General features: G+C 45.4%; 2 protein-coding genes across 3 annotated transcripts; both read left to right on the top strand.

Moving 5' to 3' along the window:
• Positions 1-17: 17 nt before the first annotated feature.
• On the top strand, positions 18-10,784 carry LOC141570662 (uncharacterized). The gene is made up of 2 exons (XM_074328528.2): positions 18-157; positions 9,165-10,784. The coding sequence occupies exons 1-2, from the start codon at positions 82-84 to the stop codon at positions 10,106-10,108; spliced, it is 1,020 nt and encodes a 339-aa protein (XP_074184629.1). The 5' UTR covers positions 18-81; the 3' UTR covers positions 10,109-10,784.
• On the top strand, positions 23-26,519 carry TMEM225B (transmembrane protein 225B). 2 transcript variants are annotated; one of them, XM_019718356.3, is made up of 7 exons: positions 135-157; positions 18,594-18,674; positions 20,904-20,967; positions 21,063-21,273; positions 22,735-22,881; positions 23,660-23,797; positions 26,191-26,519. In XM_019718356.3, exons 4-7 carry the CDS (start codon positions 21,063-21,065, stop codon positions 26,361-26,363), a joined length of 669 nt encoding a protein of 222 aa, XP_019573915.3. In that variant the 5' UTR covers positions 135-157; positions 18,594-18,674; positions 20,904-20,967; the 3' UTR covers positions 26,364-26,519. The 2 variants fall into 2 exon arrangements, with proteins under 2 accessions (XP_074184632.2, XP_019573915.3); XM_074328531.2 differs by lacking the exon at positions 20,904-20,967 and having other exon boundaries at positions 23-157.
• The last annotated feature ends 463 nt before the right edge of the window (positions 26,520-26,982 follow it).

The raw sequence follows: 26,982 nt of genomic DNA on the forward strand, positions 1-26,982 counted from the left end.
GCCCGTCCCTTGTGCTCTGTTCTGAAGAAGATTTAGAGAAGATCTTGGCTTTGGAGCGGCACCGGTTATTGGACCCAGCCCATGGAGAAGCTGCCTGAGCAGATGTCTCCGGAGTCCCCGTTTCCATCCCCCGAGCAGGAACCCCGAAAGAGCAAGGGTGAGGAGTTGACCTAACCGGCTTTCTTTGTCTAAACTGTCCTAACCGGGGCCTCAGATCAGATGGACACGATTTACCTTAGAATTGTCCTGGTGCAAGACTACTGATTTTTTTTTTTTTACCTGAAGCTCTATTGCATGTAAATAAAGCCTATAACTTATGTTTCCTCTCTGACTGCGTGGAGCAAACCTGCAGGAGCACTGTCATAGCGCTAAGTCTTGAGTTGTCATTCCAGCACCTGCCAACTTGCTTGGCCTTTGGAGAAGCTCAATGCATGTGATTTGAATAAATGAATGAATGAACCCAGTAAAGTCTGTCCTATACCCCAAGTACCAGGAAGAGTAGACTCCTTCCCTTACTCTCTTTCATCATTAGGGAAGACACGTTTTCCACCCAAGGTATTAATTGCAAGCGGGTGCCTTGCCTGTGGTGTAGACAAGCCCAGCCAACTGCTGATAGAAATGAAGTTAAACTATAAATATCCACATTTTTATTTCAATCTGCCATCTCACCATTATCTAGTATATATTTGGCCATTTATAAAAAGTGGACTTGGATTGTTTAATTAGGGGACAAAGGCCTAGATAATCCACATTGGGACTTTGAGATGGCTTATGTTTGGGGATATTTTCTTTCACATATTGAGCATTCTAATGAGGTTTTCAGGATAATTTTTAACAAGTATTAACTGAGTTATTATTATGAGGTGGTGAGACTAAGTTGAAAGAAAACCTAACCCCTACCCACCCACGAGCTTTGAGTTGAGTTGGACCTTTAACCATGAGAAACTATGGGACAATAAACAACGTAAAAGTTCACAAGAGGAGATCCCTGAGAACTGGTATTAGCCCAGGAAGCCTTAGAAAATCATGAGTTTGGTCTGGGAGGAAGTCAGCGAACAAAAGGAGTTAGGTTTTAGATGAGAGAGGATAGGATAGGCCCTTACCACAGGCTCTTTGCTGCTGGTCTTTATGAGAGGCCAAGTGCTTTTATTCACCTTCCTAAAATATTCATTCATGTTAGTTCACAGTGCCCACTGGATTCAGTCCATATTTCATAATCTGGCATTCAGGATCCTCTTTAAAGTCTTACCTCAGAGTTCCCCGAGACAAACCCAGCAAGAGTGGTTTGTTTATACAAGGTAATACAGAACACACATACATTGCTGCTTCCTGCATTCTCGCCTATCCAAACCCCACACAACTCAAGGTTCCATGCTTGAAGACTCAGTGCAGGACAGCCTCTTCCTTGAAGCTTCTGAAAGACATCAGGACTGTGAAGAAGGAAACAAATGGATGCAAGAGACATTTACATGGAAACCTGCAGGACTTGGTGACTGAGCAGTTGAGGGAAGCTGGGTACAACTGCCTTTGTTCCGTTCACTGGCATACCTCTTTAAAAAAAGTCTTCACCAGTTGCTAATATCTTTGTCATTGCCATTCACCTCTCAGTGCGGGGTACTGCTTCTGTGCCATCAAAACTGGTTATATCCAAGTTGCCAGTGGCTTTACTAATGAATCCACTGGACACATTTTTTTTCAGCCCCAATTTTTTGACCCCTTAATATTTTCTGTTGATGTGCTTCCTCTTCCTTGTAACTCCTGTTCTTTGGTTTTGGAAGCACCATATTCTCGTCTGCCTCTTGTCTTCTCAGGGTCTTTCCCACTCCTGTTTTTCCACCTGTTCCTTAAACATTGATTTTCCCCAAGACTGTTCTCAGACTTCTCCTCTTTTCCGTCCTGTGGATGATCCTGTCCCCTTCCATGACTTTAGTTACCACTATATATGCTGCTCTTGCTTCCAACTGACTCCTGAATATTAGGTGTTTGCAGTATGCTTCTGAGCACATGCTTTTTTTGCCGTCCCCTACCTGCCTACCTTCCAATGACTACCTTGGTTAATTTTAGTAACCAAGGCCTACAGATGAAAGAGTATGGCATTTTCAGGTAATGAGCTCTGGAGAAATGCCTCACCCTAGGAAATGGCATATGGGTAACTGAGTAAGTTTAAGAATGAAGTTCAAAGGAGGCCCATGGGGTGTCAGCAAAGCATAATGGGATTCCCACATCTAAAAATGTAACCTCATCTATCCATTCATTCAGTAATACAGTTGCCAGGCACTATGCTATTCAGTGCCTGGATTCAGTTAACCTAATCAAACGAGACTTCTCATCTCATGCTTTTCTGCCATTCCCTGCCTCTCTACCTTCCAATGACTACCTTGGTTAATTTCCCAAACCAGAAAACTTGGAGTCATCCTCTACTATTCTCCTTCCCTCCATATTCAATCACCAAATCCTATCAATTTTTTTTCAGAAAGATCTGATTCTGTTAGCTGTCACTGCCACTTCCTCATTGTAGGCCCATTATATCTTTTCTGGGTTGTCGACACATCCCTATGCTTTGGTTATTTCCCCCACCCTAGGCTCCCCTCCATACTGCTGCCAGAATAAACTTTCCTGGAAACAAGTCTGATCATATTATTCTCAGCCTATAGGACAAAGTCCAAAATCCTGAGTGTGGCTTATGTGTGTCTTCATTATCTGGCTGTATTCTATATTTCTGCCATATCTCTTGCTTCCTGCCCACATGGAGCATATATTTTGGTCATGTTGAAATTCTTTTGAATATACCTTAAATTTAGTATTCCCTTTTAGGTTTCTGAGCCTCAGCATATACTATTATTTTTTCCTGGAATATTCTTTACCTTGTTGATCCTGGTCATATTTAAAGACCCAGCTCACTGTACTTCTTTGAGGATGCCATACCCAACTCACTTAGGTCGGTTGTGATCATTCCTTATTTTGTGCTTTGCAGCACTTTGGTCATATATATCTGTTTTAATACCTCTACCAGTATCTTGCACATAGTAGGCGGTAAATATGTTTGTTGATTGGTGAAATCAAACGGGAAGTATATTAGTTTCCTAGGGCTGCTGTAACAAATCACCACAACCATATGACGTAAAACAACCGAACGTTCTCTGTCATAGTTCTGGAGACTAGAAGTCCATGAGGAACAAACGCCCTCTGAAAGCTCTAGGGAAGACGCCTTCCTTGATTGTGCTTAGCTGCGTGGCTCCCAGCAATCCTTGGGGCTCCCTGGCTTGTAGCTGCATCATTCCAATCTCTCTCTCTACGCCTTCTTCCCTGTGCATTTCTGTGTCTGATTCTTTCTCTCCTTTAGCTTATAAAGAGACGAGTCATAGGATTTAGGACCCACCCACATCCATTATGACCTCATCTTAACTGCTTCTGCAAAGACCCTGTTTCCAAATAAAGTTATATTCTGAAGTTCCAGTGGACATGAACTTTTTTTGGGGTGGGCGCAGGGAGGTGGGAGTGGGACACGACACTGTTTAACCCCATACAAGAAGCACTGCTCTTTCTTCTGCTGTTAGAAGTAAATGTACGTGGGATCACACAGCTTTGTAGTTAAACTACTTAAAGAACTGCAAATATTTGCCCCTGCTTTTAAATTAGAAGCAGATTAGTCGAGAAACTTTTTTTTTAAACCTTTGGCTACAGGGAAACATTTTATGTGCCTGTTATTTCAAGAGGCAGCTGCTATTCTTTTCTTGGGCTTCTCTAGCTCTAGCTCAGACTGGCCCCTGTTTGTCCAGGCATTCCAGGGGGTTCTGCCATGAAGGGGTATACCTCTAAATTCCATTTGTATCTTTGTATCTTAGTCCAGAAGACTTTAGAAATGGTCTATTTGGGACCCTTATTTGGGACCCTTAGTGATTTATAGATGAGTAGAACTTTTTAATGGATTGCTGGGAAATAGTCAGGAGCACTTTTTATTTTTTAAATTTTTTTATTGGGGAATATTGGGGAACAGTGTGTTTCTTCAGTGCCCATCAGCTCCAAGTCCAGTTGCCGTTTTCAATCTTAGTTGCAGGGGGCGCAGCCCACCATCCCATGCAGGAATCAAACCAGCAATCTTGTTGAGAGCTTGTGCTCTGACTGAGCTATATGGCTGACCCTCCGGCAGCTCAGCGGCAGTTTGCTGTCTCCCTGTCTTCCACCTAGTTGTGGAGGGCACAGCTCACTGGCCCATGTAGGAATTGAACTGGCAACCCTGTTGTTCAGAGCTCACGCTCCAACCAACTGAGCCTTCCGGCCGCCCCTCAGGATGGCTTTTAAGCACCTAATGTGGGCAGAGTTCTTTACATAGTCCTGGGGTTGGAGAAAAAGAAATGGAAGACATATTTTACTTTAGAGATCCTTTCAATATAAATTGAAGGAAACACACATACAAAACTAAAAATATTTCTAAGGAAAGGCCCAAAGACAACGTGGTTAATTAAATGCCGTGAGGGAGGCAGGAATTGTATGCTTTAGATTCAAAGGAGAGAAACCACTTCCAGCTGGGGGCTGGAGCTGGGTTAAGTTTCACAAAGAAGGCTGCCTTTAAGCTGGGTCTTGAAAGACAAATAGGATTTTGATAGGTGAAGTTGGAAGGGAGGCTGTTCCGTGTTGGAGAAGGTTGAGCAGAAAAGGAAATGCCTGGGACATAAATGCTCAGAAGACGTTAGTTCAGATTAACTGGACCATAGAAAAGATGTGTAAAGGTAAAGTGGAGTAAGACTGGAAAATGAATGCCAGGCCAAAGAGTTCAGATTTTGTTTGGCAGAGATCCTAAGATGTGTTAGCTTTTCTCAACAGGAGGATAGTGGCTGAGTGTTGTGTATCAAGAAAGAGAATGATTTGTTTAGGGAGCTGAGAAGTGCTTAGTATCTAACGTTATGACATTAACAGTGATAACAGGAAGGCAGGGACAAATATCAAGGAGTATATTAGTAAGTAGAAGCAACAATACTTGTTTACTGAGCCGATGTGGAGCAGAGAAGGGAGTCCCCTTCCCTTTTCTATTTTGAAAAAATGTTAAAGTTGCAGGAGAGCTGCAAGAATATGATACCAAATAGTCATACACCAGAAGGAGGAGCAGATTTGGGACTGGTACGAGAGCCACATAGAAATGTTTTTTTAGCTTATTGGTGATGCTGATTTACAAATATCCCCTTCTCAGTAGATGGGAACACCACCCTTCCGGCTACTCAACCCTGAGAGAAACCTTTGTTTCTATCACATTTATATCCGTTGGTCAAGAATCCTGTCATTGTGACCATCAACATTTTCCCCAGAATCCAAGTACTTCTTACTAGCTCCTCTGCCACTATATTGGTCCAGGTCGCCATCATCTCTCATCTGGATTGTTGCAGTCGCCTCCTGGCTGGTTGTCCTGCCTTCCCTGTTGCCTCCATACAGCCACTGCCCACACAGCAGCCAGAGTGATCCTGTCGAAATGTCAGCTCTTGTCTTCCTCTGGTCAGACCCCTGCAGTGGTTCCCGGACTTCCTTAGTGAACGCAAACCTCTTACAGTAGTCTACAGGGTCCTATGCTCTCTGATCCCCTTGTTATGTCTCTGACCTCATTTCTTACTACTCTCCCCCTAGCTCTTTCTGCTCCAGTCACACTTGCCTCCTTGAACACCCAGGAACTTTGTACTTGCTATTTCTTCTATGTGTAATGCTCCTTCCAAGATACCCTCATCTACTTCAAGTTTTTGCTTAAATGTCATTTTCTTAGTCCTTCTTTGACCATGGCATTTAAAATTGCAATCCTTCTGCTCACTCACTGCCCCTGGCACTTTAATCCTTGTTCCTTGCTTTTTTCCTCTATAACACTTTTATCAATCTTCTAATAGCATGTAATTGACATCATTTATTATCCATCCCGCTTACTAAAATGAAAGAGCTCAGAGGGCAGGATTTTTGTCTGTTTTGCTCACTGATGTATCTCAGAGCCTAGAAGTGGACCTGGCATGTTGTTGGTACTCAGTAAAATCTACTGAATGAATGTGAATGGGTGAAGTGTCATATGACTTGTAAAGATGAGTAGTATTTCAGGAACGATAGAAGGATCACCTTCAGCTTCATGGAGAAGGTAATACTGAACAGGGCCTGAAAGCAGTAGGAGTTACATTCTTGAATATATCTGGAAGGCTGTCAAATTTTTGGCAGTGGGCCAAATAAAAGGCACATCCTTTAGAATGTCTGTCTTCATATGTTATGGTAGAGAAAGAATAGACTGGTTCAACAAACAGCAGAAGAGGCTTTGTGTAGGGGAGAAGATCACAATGAGACTGGAAAGGCAGATAGGGCCCAGGTCAGGGAGCCATAGAAAAAGCCTTCATTTTAATATTTGCCAAAGCCAAGTACAGAAGGCAATTATTATGAAGTATGTCAAGTCCAGGTGGAATCATGCCCTGGTTATTGCTCTTTCACTTGTTGATGAGCTGATGGAGACTCTATTTGTTATCTTCTCTTTCTTGTGTTTCATCTTATTTAATGAATCCAGTTTTGAAGGACTTCTAAGTTTAGGTGCGCCAAGCCCTGTGCAACAGATTTGGCAGATTTAGTAAGCTCTAGAGTTATGCTGTCCAGTAGGTAGCCACTAGCCACAATTGGGTAACTAAACTTAAATTAATTTAAATACAATGAACAGTTCAGCTCCTCAGTTGCGCTGGCCACTACTGGGTACTGTATTGGACAGCACAGATGTGGAATGTTTCCATCACCACAGAAAGGTCTGTTGGATTGTGCTGTTGAAGACATCAGTGAACAACTTGAGTGCATTATGGTACCTTGCTAAAAGAATTGGCCCGCCTAGCTACTATTTAGACCTGCAAAAGTAGAACTACCAATATGATCCAGCAATTCCACTCCTGGTTATTTATCTGAAGGAAACAAAATCATTATCTTAAAAAGATATCTGAACCCCCATGTTTATTGCAGTATTATTTATAATAGCCATGACATGGAAACAACCTAAATGTCCATCAATGGATGAATAGATAAAGCAAATGTGGTATATGTATATAAGGGAATATTACTCAGCCATAAAAAGGAAATCCTGCCATTTGTGACAACATGGATGGACCTTGAGGTTGTTATACTAATTGAAATAAGACAGAGTAAGACAAATACTGTATGATCTTACTTATGAGGTGTGATCAAAAAATACAGTGAATGTTTACATTAAAAAATGTATTACAGTAAAAGACACATTGCCATTAATACCCCTCAAAATACTCCCCTCACTTCGAACACATCCCATTTTTCTTGTAACTTTCTGAAGCAGTTGTGCTGTCATGTCTGCCTCAGTGTCCTGAATCGATTCAAAATGTTTACCTTTCATGGTCAGTTTGTCTGGGGAAGAGCCAGAAGTCACACAGTGCTAGATCCAGTGAATAAGGTGGATGAGGACACACCATAACACACCATAATGTTTTTATTTGACAGAAAATGCCATACCAGAAGTGATGTGTGACACAGAGCCTTTCCGTTGTGATAAAAAAATATGGTGAATGCTGCCGCTGAGTGCCATCCAACAGAAAGGCAGGGATCTTCAATAGGGGAAGTGGCACGTCGAGCCTTAGCAACAGTGTGTGACAAGTTTCAGCTTGTTCAGTGCACTCGGGTGTGAGCTACGGGTGAGAGAAGGTGTATTTTAAAGTGTGCCGTAAATCATCCTCCATTATGACAATGCTCTGTGTCACACATCGCTTCTAAGATACAGCAGTTTCTGTCAAATGAAAACATTATGGTATGTCCTCATCCACCTTATTCACCGGATCTGGCACTGTGTGACTTCTGGCTCTTCTCCGAAGTCAAAATGATTCATGACATCACTGTAGCCACGACAGTGCAACTAAAGACACTTATGAAAGGGGACTTCCAGAACTGCTTCAGGAAGTGGCAAGAACGATGGGTAAGTGTGTTTGAAGTGAGAGGGAGCATTTTGAGGGGGATTAATAGTAATGTGTCTTTTACTATAATAATTTTTATTTACATATTCACAATATTGTTTGATCACATCTTATACATTTTAGACTTTCACTGATGATAGAAATGCTGCATTGGAAATTCCTCAGCACCACCTTCTTCTAGAAAGATCCCTCTAAGCATGGGGCCTACTTTCTCTAGTACTGCAAAACAACTTCTCTAGCTTCAGTAAGCCCTATTTAATAAGTAAAACTTATTTGTATGAAAGTACCCTGTTTCCCCGAAAGTAAGACCTAGCCAGACAATTAACTCTAATGCATCTTTTGGAGCAAAAATTAATATAAGAACTGGTATTATATTATATTGTGTTATGTTATGTTATGTTATATCATATTGTATTATATTATATTATACCCGGTCTTATATTATAGTAAAATAAGACTGGGTCTTATATGAATTTTTGCTCCAAAAGACACGTTAGAGCTGATTGTCTGGCTAGGTCTTATTTTCGGGGAAACACAATAAGTGGGAAATATTTTTCTATCACATCTCCCTTAGATGCAGCTAGGGTACAGAATTTCTTTTTATATATTCTCTTAGATTTGAAATAGATTTGGAAATATTTCTCTATATTATACTTCATATTTTAAACAACTTTTCCTCCTGTTCTCTCTCCCTCCCCCCTTCACCCTGCCTTTGTCTAATCCTCCCAATTTGCACTTTTTCTAAAAGGTGCAGGTAAGGTCTGAGTATGTCTGTGTTCATGAGTGAGCATGTGAGCATCTGTGTGTAGAGAGGGAGGAGGGAGATGTTGGTGTCTGATTATATGACGGGAGTCTCCCCTGTTACCGCAGAGACAATCCACATGGCCATCGTACCATGTGGATAGAACCTCGGGGGTGAGGTTCTCCTCTTTTATTTATCTGTTCAGTCCCTGCCCCTCCTCACACCTGTACACCAACATCACCCTTCCTGTGGGCTGAGATATCACACTTCCCTCTGCTTTTCTGTTAATCCCAGTGTATCTGTCTGGTTGGCTACTTCATATATAAATCCTAACTTTAGCTTTAAATCTGCTCAACTTGTATTCATCTTTTCCCTATATTGCAAGGCCCTTTTTCCTACTTTTTTGAATCAGATACTTCTGGAATACTTTGATCATCCTGTTTCCCATCAGGTTTTCTTGTTACATTTACCTTTTTTATATTTTCTGTCAGATGGTGAGACCTGGGCTGAGGAGCAATTAATTATAAAACAGCAAACTCGTGAAGTAGGGATACGACTACATGAAGGAGATGAATGTGAACAAAACAAACATGAGGGAGTCTTTGAATATGGACGAAACTTTGGCAATATGGGAAACTTTATCCAACAGCCACAAATTCTTACTGAAAAGAAATCTCAAATGTGTAATATTTGTGGAAAATTGTTCAGGCGGAGCTCATACCTTATTCAGCATGAAAAAATCCACATGCAAGAGAAACCTTATGAGTGTCATGAATGTGGAAAAGCCTTTGGCCATAGTTCAAACCTTATTCAGCATCAAAGAATACACACAGAAGAGAAACCCTATGAATGTAGTGAGTGTGGGAAAACCTTTCGGCGCAGCTCACACCTTCTCCAGCATCAGATAATTCATACAGGAGAGATGCCTTATATGTGTAATGAATGTGGAAAAGCTTTTGGTCGGAGCTCAAGTCTTATTCGACATCAGAGAATCCACACTAGGGAGAAACCCTATGAATGTACTGAATGTGGGAAGGCCTTCAGCCAGAGCTCAAATCTTATAGAACATCAACGAGTTCACACCAAAGAGAGACCATATGAATGCAATGACTGTGGGAAACGTTACAGTCGTAACTCGCACCTCATTGAACATCAGAGAGTTCATACTGGGGAGGCTCCTTATGATTGTAATGAGTGTGGGAAATCTTTTAGTAGGAGTTCACTCCTTATTAAACATCATAGACTTCACACTGGAGAGAGACCCTATGAATGCAGTGAATGTGGGAAGACCTTTAGTCGGAACTCCCACCTTATTCAGCATCAGAAAACTCATAGTGGAGTCAAACCCTCTCAATGTAAAGAGTGTGGGAAAACCTTCAAGTATCGTTCATACCTTGTTGATCATCTGGGAAATCATACAAGGGAGAAACTGTGAATGAAACGAAGGTGGTAATGCATTTGGTCGGAGTTCAGCTCCTATTGAACATGAGAGAACTCACACTGGAGAGAAACCCTTTGGGTGTAGTGAGTGTGGATGGGCTTCAGTCCTAGTTCAGCTCTTCTTAAGACCTGAAAGTCCACACAGTGAACAGATCACATAGATGTGTTCAGTTAGATCGAGTTCCTGCCTTAGTCAGCATCAGCAGGTTCATTTTGGAGGAATGAAGGACATGGGAAAAGCCTCGCTTTGTGTCAGAGAGGGGCACAGAAGGGGCGTAATGCAGCTCTACCAAGCTGATGACTGAAGCAGAACCGTAGCACTGCTTTTGATATTAAGGATCCACATCAGAGGGAGCTTCTGTGGTTTGCTGTTCAAACCTCCTTAGTCGTCCTCTGAAAATGGACTGAGTTATGTCCATTCCAGGAAAGAAAGAATCAGGGAATTTTGGATTCCGACTCAGATCAGGAAAGCAATAAGGTGACCTTTGAACCCAATAGTTTTCCATCTATCTCATCTGTCCTGTTTGTTGTAATTAGATGGAAGTGGCTCTTGGGTCTTTCTTCTTTCTTGGGTCAGTATTTTGCTCCTCAATGTCCTACAGACTACTGAATCTCCTTTTGTTTTATGTGACATACATGCACTTAATAAATGTGCAGCTTTTCTAAGTCAAGTAATAATTCCTCAGTATGACATGTCATGGCTTATGTGTCAGTTTGGGTAGACTGAACTACATTTGCCAGAATTCCTTACGTTTCAGTTCGTGTGGGCTACAAGGCAATTCTTGGGAGAGTTGAGGGCAGGAGAAAAGCAGCAGTTATTTTGTAACTCACACGCATTGTCGCTGACTCACCTCACTGGCTTGAAGCAGCGGCTGGGAGGGTGTGTGGTGTGGGGGGTGTGTGTGTGTGTGTGTGTGTGTGTGTGTGTATGTCCTCCTAGCTCTGCTTTTCTGAACCCTAGTAACTTAAAAGGAACCTCAATAATAATTTTCAAGATTTCCTGTCGGAAAAAGCTGGTTCAAACTCCTTTATAATAAAACTTCCACCACAACCTTAGGTAGAGCTTCACTACCATGTAATTGTTGAGGAAAAAGTTTGCAAAGCAGTTGGATAGTGTGATACCTAATTGATTTATAAAATTAACAACAAAAAACCTCTGAGTCCCCATTTACCATGAATATTTTAATCATTAAAAGAAGTTCCAGGGGCGGCCGATTAGCTCAGTTGACTAGAGTGCGGTGCTCTTAACAACAAGGTTGCTGGTTCGATCCCCACATGGGTCACTGTGAGCTGTGCCCTCCACAACTAGATTGAAACAATTACTCAGCTTGGAGCTGATGGGTCCTGAAAAAAACACACTTAAATAAATGAAAGTTTAAAAAAGATTACTAAAAAATAAAAGTTCCAAAAATACCTCTACAAAAATACATTGTTAGATTTATTCTAGGTATCTGAGAGAAATAACTGCTTTAATGTAAATGCTTGTTTTTTATCTAAAAACATCAGATTATTTTTCCTCCAGTTAGTCTGGATTAGGGATTATCTAAAAAAAAAAATCAGTGAAAATTATACTTACATTGTGGACTCTTGAAATCGAAAGTTGCCTCCTGTAGTCTCCATGCGTGGTCTGGTGCTGTGCATGTAGTAGGTGTTCAGTGGATGGCTGCAGGATGAATCTATTTACTGGAAAATAAGGTCTTGTCTCAACTCTCTTCACTGTACTCTTCTGCCTTCCTCTGCCATTCCTATAGGGGGTTATTGACATTAAATAATGGTCACCTGGTTCTAAGGACACTCTTACTATCTGGATGTCCTGATGATAGGCTTATACTCTGTGAGATCAGATCTGAGCTCTGAGCTACTGTGCCCACAGACTCCACTTGGCATGTGACCCTCCTCGAGTCCCTCCCCACCCCCTTACACCACAGAAAGGGCCTTTTCCTTCTGTGGGGTCTGAGAAGCTTCAGGAATGAAGACTTGGGTGTGAAGGCTGGGCAGGGTTCTAATGGGCAGAGAAGCATAGCAGGGAATGTCACCAGGACTGCAGGATTGTGTGCCAGGCTCAAGAGCGGAGGTGTCTGTGGAGACAAGAAAAGGGGAGAAAACAGTTTGTCTAGCAGTGGGGCTCTGGTTCTTTGGACACAAGTGTCACTAGTGAACAGACTAGTTCACCAAACTCTTAGAACTCAGTCAAGTGAACATGAGGGCAACCAACTCATTCCAGTTTGCCAGAACTTTCTCAGTCTTAGCATTGAAAGTCCCACATCCTGAAAATGCTCAGTCCTGTGCAAACCAGGATGTTTGGTCCCCCAAATCTATAGTGACCCTATACGCTGCCCCTTCATGGTTCTTGGCTGCAACAAGCGCTAACAGAGCGGGAATCCTCAACTTAGGTTGTGTGCTGGAACCACCTGGGGAAGCTTCCCAGTAGTGAAGCCTCAGTCCCGACCTCAGAGAGTCTATGCGTTTGCTGTGGGGTATGGCCTGGATATTGGGATTTTGTAAATCCTCAGGTAATTCTAATGTGCCACCAAGATTGAGAAGCTATACAATAGAGGGTATTCACGCTTCACCAGTGCTGAGAGGACACAGAGACCACATAGGATCTGGTGGCTTGGTCACAGGGCCAGCCAGAGGGCTGGGCTGACCTCTTGCCAGGTGACCCTTATTTAATGTATGGACAGCATCAGGGGCCTGCGAGTATGTGAAAGAAGAAAGCATGTCTCAGGCTAAACTGAAGGAGCGGGGAGAGGGACCCATTGCACTGGGGGTGAAACCAGCTATTGGGAGCCAGCTTACTCATGGGGGCAGGGGCCTGCTCATTTCCCCGTTCTGTTACACAGTTAAACTGCAGTTTGGGCAACTTGGGGCTCTGGAACCAAGGGTCAAGGGCAACTTTGGAGCTCTGGACCAAGGAAGCACAGAGCCTGGGGGCAGTCAGAACTGAAGGCTCCAGCCCCAGCTCCTGGGCACTGCTCTACCCCCTTTTCCACAGGCAATTCCCTCTTCCCTTGCACGTCCTTCTACCCTAGACCTGTGAAAACATGAAATTGCTTCCAGAAGAGGCTATAACCTCAACTGGTGCACACATTCTAAAATTTCCAGTCAAAGGAGAGGCTGGCCTGGCAGTCTCTAGCCATACCGTGTATATAGCCTTGCACCCTTTCCCTCTCCTGGGTTAGAGGCATTTCCTGTGCTCTGGGTAAAGAGTTAGGAGTCTGGGCGAAGGGGAGATAGGAGGAAGGCGATGAATTTTAGCACTGGCACCCAAATGTGACCGCTTTAATCCCATCAAAGGGCCCTCAGGGCCCTCAGGATGAAGTCCTACCAGACCCTTCTTCTCCAGCCCTGACCTCTGACTTCTCCAGCCCTCTTGTGGCCACCCTCCTGGTCATTTTGAAATTCCATGGGTTTTTGAACACTATTTTTCAACTGTAGGTCAAAAGCCAATAGTGGATCATAAAATTGATTTATTGTAATGAGTTGCGACCAGCACTAAGTGTAAAAGGAAAAAGCAGGCAGGACTACAACGGAATAGAAAACATCCACGTGCATTGCACGTAACAAAGGTAAGTGAGACTTTTGTTCTCTGTGTGGGGCGCACGTGCGTGTGATATACAGTATTTCTTACCAGAGAGCAGGTGAAAACCTCTGCACAATGCATTCCTCTTTGGGTAATAAGGTTCCATCTAAATGGCGCCTCCTTGGCAGGTCTTCCCTTGGACTGAACTGTTCTCACTCTGCAATTCCCGTAGCATGCTATACTTTCCTGTGTGCACTGATCACACTTTTAAAAAAATGATTTATTCACTTGCCTGTCTTATGTGCTAGATTGCAAGCTCCATGAGGGCAGGGGCTGTATGCACCTAGCATTGTATCTGTCATTAGAGAAGGCATTCATATTGAGTGGCTGAATGATAAACGTGAATTTAGGTTCCAGCTGTGTGTGTTCTTAGTTCTCTTTATTTTTTCCAGCTTTTTATCTGAAAGATTTCAATATACAGAAAAGTTGAAAGACTAGTATAATGAACACCCTTTATATCCTCCACTTAGATGAACAATTATTAACATTTTTCCATATTTGCTTTTGATCTATCTACACACTTTTTTCTGAATTATTTGAAAGTGAGCTTGGATATAACTTTCACCACTAGATACTATGGCATACTTCTCCTAACAGAAAGGTTATTCTACATAATCACAATACTATTAACATACCTAAGAAAAAGAGTATAATTCTATGACACCATCTAAAATGTAGCCCATATTTAGATTTTTCCCAGTTGCCCCAAGAATGTGTTGTATAGCTATGTTATTTCAAGTCAAAATAAAATCAAAGGTCACATATTGCATTTGGCTTTATGTCTCTTCTTTTAATCTAGAATATTCCTCCACCTTTAAAAAAAATGACATTGACTTTTGGAGGAGTCAAGACAGTTATCCTTTAAAATTTTCCACAAAATTGATTTCTGTTGTCCTGTGGTGGTGTTTGACTTCCTCCTCAACCCCCTGTATTTCCTCTAAACTTAAGTGAGGTTTAGAGGACTGGTTAAACATTTTTGGCAAGAATATCTTACTGGTGATGTTTCCTTCATGCTGTATCGCCTCCAGAGGCCTATGATGTCAGATTATTCCATCCAAAGTAGCGCTGGTTGTTCACTTGTTTAAGATCTCTCCTAGGTAAAGATATGTTTTCCTTTTGCAATCAGCAATTTGCAAGGATGATAAACTCCAGCACCGTGTGAAGAATCTATTCCTCTACAGCCTAATGTTTTTAGCAATCAGCCATGATCTTTTAGCAACTATACATGATCGTTTGGGCAAGTTCTTAACCCAAGATTCTGTTTCTTAATCTGCAATATGGTGATAATAATACCTGTCAGTTTTGGATTTGCTGTGTAATGACATTTAAACGTAATGTATAGGGGTGGCGGATGGCTCAGTTGGTTAGAGCCCGAGCTCTTAAGAGGGTTGCAGGTTCAATTCCCACATGGGCCAGTAAGCTGTGCCCTCCACAACTAGAATAACACAATTAGCTGAGCTGCTGGAGGGACGGCCAGATGGCTGTTGGTTAGAGCGTGATCTCTCGACAACAAGGTTGTCAGTTCAATTCCTGCATGGGATGGTGGGCTGTGCCCCCTGAAACTAATGATTGAAAACGGCAACTGGACTCAGAGCTGAGCTGCGCCCTCCACAACTAGATTGAAGGACAATGACTTGGAGTTGATGGGCCTTGGAGAAACACACTGTTCCCCAATATTCCCCAATAAAATATTTTTTAAAAAGTAATGTTGTGGGGACAGAGCCAGAAGTGCAGTTTCCAGGCTCTCAGGCTCACGTGGAAAGGTGCTCACTCGGGTAGTAAATGGCCATCAACTGTGATTGGATGGCCATCAGCTGTAGCTAGTTGGCCGTCAGCTGTAACCAGTGAGCCATTGGCCACTAATACAACTGCTGTGGCTACGCTAGCAGAAAATGGGGGCTAGCAAGAAGATGGTGGCTGGCAAGTGTGGATTGCAGTTAGGACGGCGGGTTGCGCACAGTGTGGCTCCTGCTTCCTGTGTCTCCAACCCAGCCGCCAGCGGGAATATAGTGGTATGACTCCCCTACCTATGGCTCCGTGGGTGTTCCTTTTTGGCCTCACCATGTCCTGCGTTATTATGTGGGGAGTGGGAGCAGAGACCAAGCAGGGTCTCCCGCATGACAAATGGCGCAGCGAGCAGGGTCTCCCGCACGACAAATGGCGCAGCGAGCAGGGTCTCCTGCACGATGGTGCATATGAAAATGCTGTCATGGTCTGCCATCATTTCTCCTTCCTCCGAGAACACTATCCCCCTTTTTTAAGAAAGTTCTGCCTACCCTGTTCCAAATATGTGGTCCAAATTGCTGGCTTCTTGGATGACCCTATCTGCCTGGCCACTGTGGGACACACCTGACTCATCTTCTTTGGCCAGAGGGGTATGAACACATGACCCAAGCTGAGCCGATCTGAATGCTTCTTCCCTGGGAAGTTTTGAACCAAGTAAGGGTCGGAATAAGGAGAGGCAAACATCCGTTATCCCTAGGGTGGATACATGTGAGGATGGAAGTTGACTATTTCCCCTGCCACCTGGAGAATAAAAACCTGTCAGGTGGCAAAGATCAAAGCTGTCTTTCTGAGATCAGGGCAGAAAAGAGTTGTGCAGGGGTCTACCTGGCCTGGCTCCAGCCCTTGCCAGCTGTGCCTCTGCCTGCCCCAGCTAAGTCATTGAAGGCCCTCTCTTGACTGAAGCCTTGCAAATTGGGTTCTGAGCCTTATGACACATATTATAGAATCTGAATAGCACAAGGCCTGTCATTGATAGATGACTCATAAATTAGCGCTCCATGCACTCTCACCCCTTCCTGTTGTCTTTGAATATGTACTGACTAGTGGAGAGGTGTGAAGGGGTGGCAGACATGGTCCTGGTCCTGGATTTTAAAAATCTCAATGAGTTTTAAATGCATTTCCCTGGTGAGTGCAGACTCAGAGCAAGGGGGACTGACAGCTTACCCTGCTCCAAGGGTGTCTGTTCTTATCACGAGAACCAGCCCCCTACCCAGATCCCTAGGATTGGAAGGAAGCCAGTCCTGCCTCCATTGAGTGCTCTCTCTTTGAAAAGTTTAAAACTGGCCAGAGTGGTGAGAGGTGCACACAGCTGGGGCAGGGAGGCCTGAAGGAGATCAGAGCGCATGCGCAAGACATGGGCGTCGGAGCGAGCCTGGGAGCGAGGGTCTTGGGCAGGGGAGTGAACTGGTAGAGTTAGATAATTAAGAGCTTCTTACAGTAGCTCCAGGTGGAGGCTGCTGTTTGTGCAGCGCTATCTCTGTGTGGGGTGGATAGTGATCTTTTTTCCAGCCACTTCTCATTGGATCCTTTCTGCCCTCCAACAGAAGTTACTATTATTATTCCCCTTTCACAGATGAGAAAACTGACCCTCAGAAAGAGAAGTAACCTCCCCAAGGTTACCCTTCTGCAGCCGACTCTAGGTTGCTCCAACCCCTATCCCGGTCCGCGCACCGGTGAGCGAGGCCGAGGCCGGGAGGGCCTACCAACGTCTAAGGCCAGATTCCTCCAGCTCGAGGGCCCGGTGAGCAGCAGGGCGGCCTGCGGGAGAGGTGAGCCCCGCCCTCCTCCGCGGGGCCCCAGGGCTGGGGACTCTGTCCCGAGACCAAGCATACCTGCGCTGGTGCCAACGGAAACCTGGACCCGGCTAAAGAGGCCGACGAGGGGCCGCGGGCTCACCCCGCTGCCATAGGGCCGCCTGGAGCAAAGAAGCCCCGCGCAGGAGACCCGGAGACTCCGACAGTGCCCCCGCGGAGGGAGGGGAGATCAGTGGAGGGCAAGCAGAGGTGGCTCCACGGCTCAGGAGGGGGAGGGCGTGGAGAAACCGCCCCAACCCCAGAAAAACAACCCAGTGGGCTATTGGGACCCACGGGGCAGGGTCTGGAATATGTCACTGTGACTTTGGGGCCACGGAAGGGCCGGGCAGAGAAAGGTTATCCTCGAAGGAACGGCCTTCCTCCCCTTCCACCCCCTCAATCCCCCCGCGGCCCAGACGGTAGCCCACCTCTTTCATCACCCAATACAGTTCCCAGGTGTCCCCGGGGGTGCACAGGGCCTGGAGAGGTGACAGGGCTGCACTCAACTGCTGCAGGATGGCTCAGGGAGACTCTCCCAGAGGGAACCCGGATTGAGGACCCTCCACCCGAGCCGAGCCGGTGGTTCCCAGATGCTGGTGCAGGCCCCACAGAGGAGTACGCAGCTCTTCTACCTTCCAGTGTCCTAGGTCCTTTTTAAATAATAATTAAAACAGTCAACAATAGATGATAGTTTTTTGTTGTTTTGTTTTTAATGCCCTTGGGGGGAAAAAAGAGAAAGCTGGCAATCCTACATTCTTCCATTCTGTCTCCCTTTCTCACACATGCACGTGAACACACCTATTAGAAAAAATTCATGGATTCCACTAAATTCCACATCTGGGAATCACTGAACTGAACTGCTGGTGGGTGGTGGCTGGTAAGGTGGGAGGAGCAGTCATGTGGCTTTCTGGTCCCTGGTCCGCTCTGACCGTGGGAGCCTGGGCAGGATCCCACTCTCTTCCGCTCTGTTTCTTCCTCAGCACTAGGGGATCTAGTAATATAGAATCCCCTTTTTATATTAAAATGTCTGTGGTCCTTTGAGTCCAGCCTATGTAAGTGCATCCATCCCCCAAATCGCATATCCCTGGGGCATAGTCATCCAGTCGCAGCATTAAGGGCTATTCTATATAGCACCCTGGCCTATCCCTGGAGAAAGGCTGACAAGGTCCTCTTCACTGGAGAGCAGGGTGCAGGGTGGAGGGTGGTGGAGGTGGGGTGCAGACAGGAGGGGTGCACTGGGTTATGCCTGGCCCCGCAGCAGCCCTAGGCTAGGGAGAGCAAAGCACTGTATCATGTGATGTGTTTGTCTCTCTCCCCAGTAGTTATCAAGAGCCTACAAGTTCCTGTCTTTTTCATCCCCAAATTGCCCCCATCGGCCTACGCTGGTCATGGGACATCCAGTAAGTACACAGTTAGTTTTTGGGGAGGGAATGGATAATGGCTGGTGGCTGGGGGGTCTGCGGGGAGTACACAGGACCAAGCTGAGTTTTGCAGGAGAGGTGGGATTTAAAAGGTCTGGAGGCGCAGAGAGGGCACGCCCAAGGGAAGGAACCCAGCCATGGAAGCTGCAGGTGCTTGGGGTCAACTGTGATTTCCAGGACTAGAGGGAGACATGGCAGGTGTGGGGGCAGGAAGGGTGGTTGCTTGGGGAACTTTGTGAAAGGAAAACTAAGAAGATGAGGAAGGCTGATAAGCTGGAGAAAGGAGGAAGACAGCATGAGCTCTAGGCTGGAGTTTGGAGAGAATGACTGAAAGAGGGATGACACTCAGACAGTTTTAGGCAAGTTGAGGTTGGCGGGTTGACAGGAAGGAGCGCAGACCATCAGATGAAAATGTCCAGGGTAATCCATCCCATCGGTGGACGGGGGTCTAGAGGTAGCCGTGACTCCTACCTGGAAAGTTTTAGAACTGGCACTCAACACTCTGGACCTACCGACTTCTTCATTTTAGAGTGAAGGAAACTGAGGTCCTGAAGTTCAGGTGACTCATCAATAGGCCTGAAGTTGTGGAGAGGAGATTGAAAGGGGAGCTTTGGAGAGAGGGAAGGATCAAATTTTTCAGATGGGAGAAAGAGAAACTGGTGAACAACAGAAAGAAAAAGCCCATTCGAACATTCCCAAAGCGCTCTGACAGCACTCAAAGAGGAGCCGTGGTTTACCCATTTATCAACAGCAGAGTTGGGTGGGACGTGCAGGAGGGCACCCACACCTCTGCCCTCTGCCATTAGGCTTGTTCTGCTGTAGTGATCTGTAGTTCTCAAAGCCTCAAAGACACTGCTTGCCCCCAGCTGCAGTGAGGGGGGTCTGCATCAGGACGGTGGAGAGGCCTCAATGCCTGGGCATGCGCAAGGTCATTTGTATAGGGTGCGGAGAGGGGAGAGCAGCGCCTCCAGTCCGAGGGCCCTGTCTTCTGCACTCACCAGGCAGAGCTCGAATCCTTGGTGCTGCCAAGGATAGTCCTACTTATGCAGGGGTCCCCAGGTCTGGCTTTGGGCATGACTTGGAAAGAAGGGCTGTTGTCTTGGGGTGCCCCTCACCTCCCTTGTCATGTCTCTCTCACATCTCCTGATGCCTCCCTTCTGTGTCACCATGTAACCAGGGTCATCATAGTGCCATCCCTCTGCCTCCCTGCAGTGCCCCCCACTCCCACCCAACTCCTTTCCTTCCCCTGCTTGTTCCTCTCCACCTGGGGGAATCTCATTCCCCTGCCAAACTTGGCAAAGGCAGAGAGGAAAGCAGACAAGTTGAATACATTTGCTCTTAGGCTGTGAATGGCCACTAGCCCCTTTACCCACAGGGATATTTGAATTTTAGAAGTCCATCTCCTCATACCTCCTCCCCTGCCCCTCCAACTTTAATCAAGCACTTGAGTCCCAGCGGTGTGCTTGGCCCTTTGGTTTGCAGTATTGGGTCCTCCCCGTGACCTCACTGGGCAGGTGTCATTTCCTCCCTTTTCCAAATGGGGGACCCAAGCTCCTGAGAGTTTTAGCAAGTTCCCCAAGGTTATACAGCTAGCAAGTGACAAAGATGGGATGACAGTCGAGGGCCTCTAAAGCCTAGTCCAGCCAGCTCTTCTATAATACATTGCAGGTGCTCATTCAAAAGAAGGCATCTTTAATGACAGTAGTGAAGGAGAAGACACGAGTGATCCTTAACTGACGGCCTTGACCTCCAGGCCTAGAGGGGTACCTAGGGCTTCAGGAGGGTCGATGAAACTTTACAGTGATTTGTAAAACTTCCTGTATGCATATGACCTACTCATTTTTCAGTGGAGGGCTCCTCCTGGCCAGGTGGACCCTCCCCATCTAAATCCCAGGTGCTGAGGCAAGAAGGCCAGCCAATGAGAAAGGGTACTTCAGACCCTGGTATTATTATCTCCCCCTGGTCCTCATTCTGAAATCTCAAGTGGTAAGTAGCAGACTGAAAGAGGGAGGCGGAGAGCTTCTTCTGTAGTCAGTGGGTGAGTGTTAACAACTGAATGGTTAGAACTTTAGAGCTGGAAGAGGTTGCAATGGCCTAGTCCAACCTCCTCATTTTACAGAGGTGGAAATTGGGGCTCAGAGAAGGGACCCCACATGCGCAGGATCACCTAGGGAGTTAGTGGCAGAAAATGTTTTGTGTGTTTTTTAGGTCCGCTGACGAGGTCTGTGAGGCTGTCAAGTTTATCGAGGCAGAGGAATCACCATGTACTGATGTATGTGCTGGCATTTCTAAGGCATTATCTCCTGGTGCCACATGAGAACTTGGAGTTAGTGCCCCACCTCTCACCCTCACGTTTCCCTTTCACAGATGAAGCTGGCTTTCGAGGACAAGGACATGAAGGGCTTCACGTGGGCTATCGCCCCAGCTTTTACCTCCCTGGGCTACCTGCTTGTAGTGCTGGTCACCGTCTTTCCTTTCTGGGTGCGCCTTGTGAACCAGGAGTCCGGAGAAGTGTTTTTCAGTGGCCTGTTTGAGAACTGCTTTCATATCACGTGCTGGAAGCCTCGACCCTTATCCAGTAAGGAGGGACAGAGGTGGGGACAGCCAAGATGGAGATGGAGCTAGTGTTAGGACTGGAGGACAGAGGACTGGTTGTGGGCAGAGGACAGAATTTAATAAGCCCAGAAGGGTATGTTCTCTGAGTCTCCACACCCTTGGGGTTAGAGGAAAGGAGGAGGCTGGGAGGGGGTTAATAACGGCAGGCTGACCGCCAGTCAGGAGCAAATGTGTCAGCAACGAAGTTTATTTCTGGGAAGGAGTGGCTCCACCTGGGAGGGAGAAGGGGATCCTGCCCTACTCTGTGAGGCTCCCCACCTCTTGGGGCCACCGTTAGCCCATCCAGGTAGCACCCTTTTGGGTGGGCACAGCTCCCAGCTGGGGGAGCAGCCTGCTTAGCAGAGCGCAGGCTGGATCTCAGCCTCCACTTGTCCCCTTAGCCACACACCTGTATGGCTCTGGCTGGCAGCTCTGCAGATAATGTGCTCAGGCCTGGGTACCACATTTTCAAGGAGGCACTCGAGACCATGTTTTACAAGGAACTTGGGAAGTTCATGACGTCTGTCATGGAAAAGAGTTGACCCCAGGAGACCTAGGGGTTATCTCCTGCTAATAGGAGAGGAGAGCCATTTTGGGGGAGTCTGAGCCAGACTGAGCTCTTTGATCCAGGGTTCCTCCACCTTGGCACTACTGACATTTGGGGTCGGATGATCTTTGTTGTGGGGGCTCTCCTGTTTCTTATAGGTTGGTTAGTAGTGGCTCTGCCCTCTTCTACCCACTAGATACCAGAAGAACCCTCCCTCCCTTAGTGTGACAACCATGATTACCTGGCATTGTCAAATATCCCCCATGGGGGGCAAAATTGCCTCCAGTTGAGAAGCACTGGTTTAACCCAAGGGTAGATTCTAGAATTTTGGGTCTTCAACACCTTTGTCTGTTTGTCCCGCCCCCAGCTGTCCATCTCTGCACAGTCAGGAGGACATGCAAACTCATTTTAACATGGGTCCGAATCATGCCAACAGTAGGAGAATAAATCACCCTGTCCTCAAGACTCTGGCTCTGTTATTTCGGGTCTGTTTCATTACTTCTATTAACCAGGATAATTAAATAGGGGTTCCCCATAGAGTTCAGAACATCCTGACCTCACAAAGTTCTGCTTTTCCACCTGTGACATGTTTCAGTGTAACCAATACTGATGCGATTCTTCATGTTTCTATGTGCAAGAAATTTTATCATAAAGGTTTTATTTTATGTTGCTTATTAAAACCACCATATGTCTAATTTTTTCCGTATACTTCCATGTTATGTGGACCAAAATGGGGCCAGAGCATTCTTGGTGGCAAAGTGACAGGATCAGACAGAACCTCAGCCCCAGGCCCCATGATGGGATCTGGGGGTGGTGCAGCCCTAGGGGCTATTCCTGCCCAGGCTCTGCCCTTTGGGGTCAGGATGCCAGCGCCAGCCTGTTCTCTCTCCCCTGCAGTTTACATCATCCTCGGCCGAGGTTTTCTGCTGTCTGCGGTCATCTTGTCTTTCCTCAACACCCTCATCATGGTGTCCTTTGCATCTCAGCTCTTTTCGAGGACGCAGAAGTACAGTTTTGTGTCAGCCTTCATCAGCTTCTTCACAGGTGTGGACCAGGCAGGCAGGCCCCCACCTTGGGGAGGGCCTGGGTGGTCTCTGATGTCAGGGGGGAGTATTTTAAGGCCTCCTTCCTCGGTTGCCTTCTCTATAAAGTGTCCCACCCCCTGAGGATTTATGACTCCTCTCCTTTGGGGCTTTTCAGCATTCCACACTTCCAGCTGGTACAGCGCTTACCACGTTGGCTTGGGGCCATCTGTCTGGGGGTCTTTTTACCAGAATTATCCCAGCGACTGTCATAGAGTCTGGCATAGAATTCTCATATAATTGAGAGATGTGATATAAATGAAATATAAATGTTTCTTGGATGAATGAGTGGAACAGATCATCTCTGCTTTTTGGGACTTTTCACTTTAAAAGGCTGACCAAGGCTCTCCCCTGGGAGGCTCCCATCAGGTGGAGGAGGTAGGAGGCTCACAGTGGGAAAATCAGGTTGAGTTTCCTTCAAAGCATCACACCCAGGGCCCAGCCTGGAGCCAGTTGAGGTCACAGGCACAGAGGGTATCCAGGAAACGGATTCTTGAGTAGGGCGCCCCTGGGAGGTGAGGCACACAGGCTTCGAGATGAGTTGGGAAAGGGGGTGAGACAGGCATGTGGATGAAAGCTGTTGGCTCCGAGGGCAAGAGGTGCCAGCAGGAGAAAGGAGCCTCCACGCAGGCGCCACACAGGCTGTAGGCCACGTGGCTCTGTCTGATTAAGTCTGAAGAAGTGTGGAGTGAAGGAGGAACCACGGGAGGAGAGCAAGTGTGCCTGTCTGTGACCTGCAGGGGCCTGTGCGTGCCTGGCCTTGGTGCTGCACGCCCTGGAGATCCGGCATCTGACGATGAAGCCCAGTGCCCCCCACTTCTCTGTGCAGTGGCCTTACTACGTCCTGGGCTTTGACACCTGTCTCTTCGTAGTGACTGGTGAGTGTCCTGGGGCTGGGGCCCCTCTCCCTGCCCTCTGTCTGGATTCAGGAGCCATGGACACTCTAGAGCTGTGCTTTTCTTTCTTTCTTTCTTTTCTTTCTTTCTTTCTTTCTTTCTTTCTTTCTTTCTTTCTTTCTTTCTTTCTTTCTTTCTTTCTTTTTCTTTTTCAATCGAAGTTTATTGGGGTGACAATTGCTGGTAAAGTTACATAGATTTCAGGTGTACAATTCTGTATTACATCATCTATAAATCACATTGTGTGATCACCACCCAGAGTCAGTTCTCCTTCCATCACCATATATTTGATCCCCTTTACCCTCATCTACCACCCCCCTCCCAAAACGTCCTTCGATAGATGAATGGATAAAGAAGTTGTGAGATATATATATATCTATATATATTCGGCAGTAAGAAAAGATGAAATAGGACCATTTGTGACAACATGGACGGATCTTGAGATTATAATGCTAAGAGAAATAAGTCAGACAGAAAAAGCAGAGAACCATGTGATTTCACTGATATGTGGGATATAGACCAAAAACAACAAAAGAACAAGACAAACAAGTAAGGGAGCTTTGCTTTTCATAACTGCAGTCACCAGCTACGTGTGGCTATTTAACTTTGATTAAAATAAAATAAAGTTAAAAATTCAGTGCCTCTGTCACACTAGATACATTCTAAATGTTCAATAACCACATTATTATGTCCAGTGGCTACAGATATAGAAATTCCCATCACTGCAGAAAGTTCTACTGGACACCACTGCTCTCACCCTATCCCCCACCCTAGTCCTTTCCATTCTTAGCCTTCGTGTTTTGAGAATCAGACTTCCAAATTTTCCCTTTTCCTTATGCCATCCTGGTTCCTAAGCCTTATTATTCCTACATCTATCTTAATCCTGAAGTCCATCTTATTCCTCACCTACCCACTTTATCTTTACATACCATCACCCTCTAAATTCTTAATCCTATTTAATTTTGTCCCTACTCCTAATCCTCTCCTTGTTATATTTATCGGACCCATAATCATAATCTATTTTAACTCAATTTTATTATACATTGAATATACAAGGTTGGACAATTAAGTTCGCAAACTCACCCTAGAAATAGTGCTAGGGGGAGTGCAAGGCTCATAATACCAGCATGGGCCAGGGAGCTGTGTCCTACACAACTAGCCTGAGAAACAGCGGCTTGAACCAGAGTGGGTGGGGTGGGGAAGGCAGAAGAAAGGGGGGGGGGAATAAATAAATACATTCTTTCCAAAAAAAAAAAAGAAAAAGTGCTACACACCTCACTGCTGAATATCATTACCATTACCTTCGAAGTACCCCCCTTGGGAAGCTATGCACTGACGCCAGCGCCTAGTCCACCCTTCAAAGCAATTTTGGAACTCCTTTTCTGGAATGGCCATCAGAGCTGTCATTGTATTATCCTTGATGTCCTGAATGTCATCAAAATATCTCCCTTTTAATATTTCCTTTATCTTTGGGTAAAGAAAGAAGTCACTGGGGGCCAGATCAGGTGAGTAGGGAGGGTGTTCCAATACAGTTATTTGTTTACTGGCTCAAAACTCCCTCACAGACAGTGAGCTGGTGCATTGTCGTGATGCAAGAGCCATGAATTGTTGGCGAAAAGTTCAAGTCGTCTAACTTCTTCACGCAGCCTTTTCAGCACTTCCAAATAGTAAACTTGGTTAACTGTGTGTCCAGTTGGTACAAATTCATAATGAATAATCCCTCTGATATCAAAAAAAGGTTAGCAACATCCTTGCAATAAATTCGTGATCTTAATTGTCAGACTGAATTGCTTGCTTAACTCTCTAGATTCCTGTTTTCATTATGGCTTTGGCTTCTAAGAATATCTTACTCTGATGCCAGCTTAATGATACATTTACAAATAAATTTTTGAAGAAATATTTTATTTAGAATTTGTTTTTAGTGGGAGAGTATCTATAATGCTGAAAATAGAAGTTGTCCTTATTTAGTGTTAACATTAATATAGCGTTTACCATTCACTTAAGGTATCTCCATTTGTTCTTATGAACATTGATTCTCTTCTTACTTTTACTTTTTACCGAAGGTCTTGAGTTGGGTGTCAAGAGGCCTGGGTTTTGTGTTTGACTCTCCTCTCTTAAACTTTGTTTTCTCACCTTTTAATGATTAGACAATTGCTCAGATGCCTTCCAGCCCTGGCCATGGTTCTGTGAGTTTATCCACCTGTTTGTATGCTTTGTCTTCTGATGCATTGCTTACCCTCTACTCTAAGTGGGAGGGGAATATTAGGGAGGGCAGGTACAGACCAGGAGTTGCATTAGAGGAGAGAGTTCCTGATCTCTACGGCATGAAGCACCACACTGTCTCTAACCTGAGCCCAACTTTTGCTGTTACCTAGGTGCCATCTCCCTCTTCCAAGAAACAGCCTGCCTTAGGTGCCATTTGTTGCCCGCTTCCCAGAGTCCCGAGGAAACCCAAGGGATCCCGCACCTGGAGAATCTGGAGAGTTTGGGAGGAGAACTTAGCTCAATACAAAAGGAGACACTGCTGAAGGAAGAGACAATTATCTAGTCCAGAAGAGTCTGTCCTCTATGCCTCGTCAGCTGTGTGAATGCATGTGTTAGGTGTGTGTGGTGCCTCCTTCTCTGCCAGTCTCCACTACGTTTAATGAGCTGAGTGTCAAATTAACCCTTCACTTCCCTATAAAGTGACTCTATTTTGCTCGTATTTGAAATTTGTTCAAAGGTTTTTGAATTCTTCTTGGCTTCCTGAGTGATTTCTCTCTCTCTCTCTTCTTTTTAATTTTCTGGCAGGTGTTTTCAACAAAAGGACTACTGCCTGTTAATCCGTACCTCAAAAAGCTGGCCTGGAGGGCCATAGGGGAGGGAGGAATATTATAAAATGATTGAGTGAACCCCCATAAAACAAAAACTGAACAGAATGTAACCACAGAATAAGGTGTTTGAGTTAGTCACATTAAAAAGAAAAAGTGATGTCCCCATATAAAAGTGTGACTCAGTACAGGAAACTTTTCTTAAGTATGTGTTGGGGGAAAGGGCTGGGGATGGTTAAAGGTGAAAACATTTCCAATATTGAGTTCCCAAGTCTGGAAGTCTGAGCCTAATCAGTCTACGCCTCTGAGGAAAACATAAGGCAAATTACCCAATGAGTGTATTGGCATTGCATCCTT

Source organism: Rhinolophus sinicus, chromosome 3 (genome assembly GCF_057876585.1).
Source record: "Rhinolophus sinicus isolate RSI-liver-muscle chromosome 3, RSI-T2T, whole genome shotgun sequence".
Taxonomy (NCBI): Eukaryota; Metazoa; Chordata; class Mammalia; order Chiroptera; family Rhinolophidae; genus Rhinolophus; species Rhinolophus sinicus.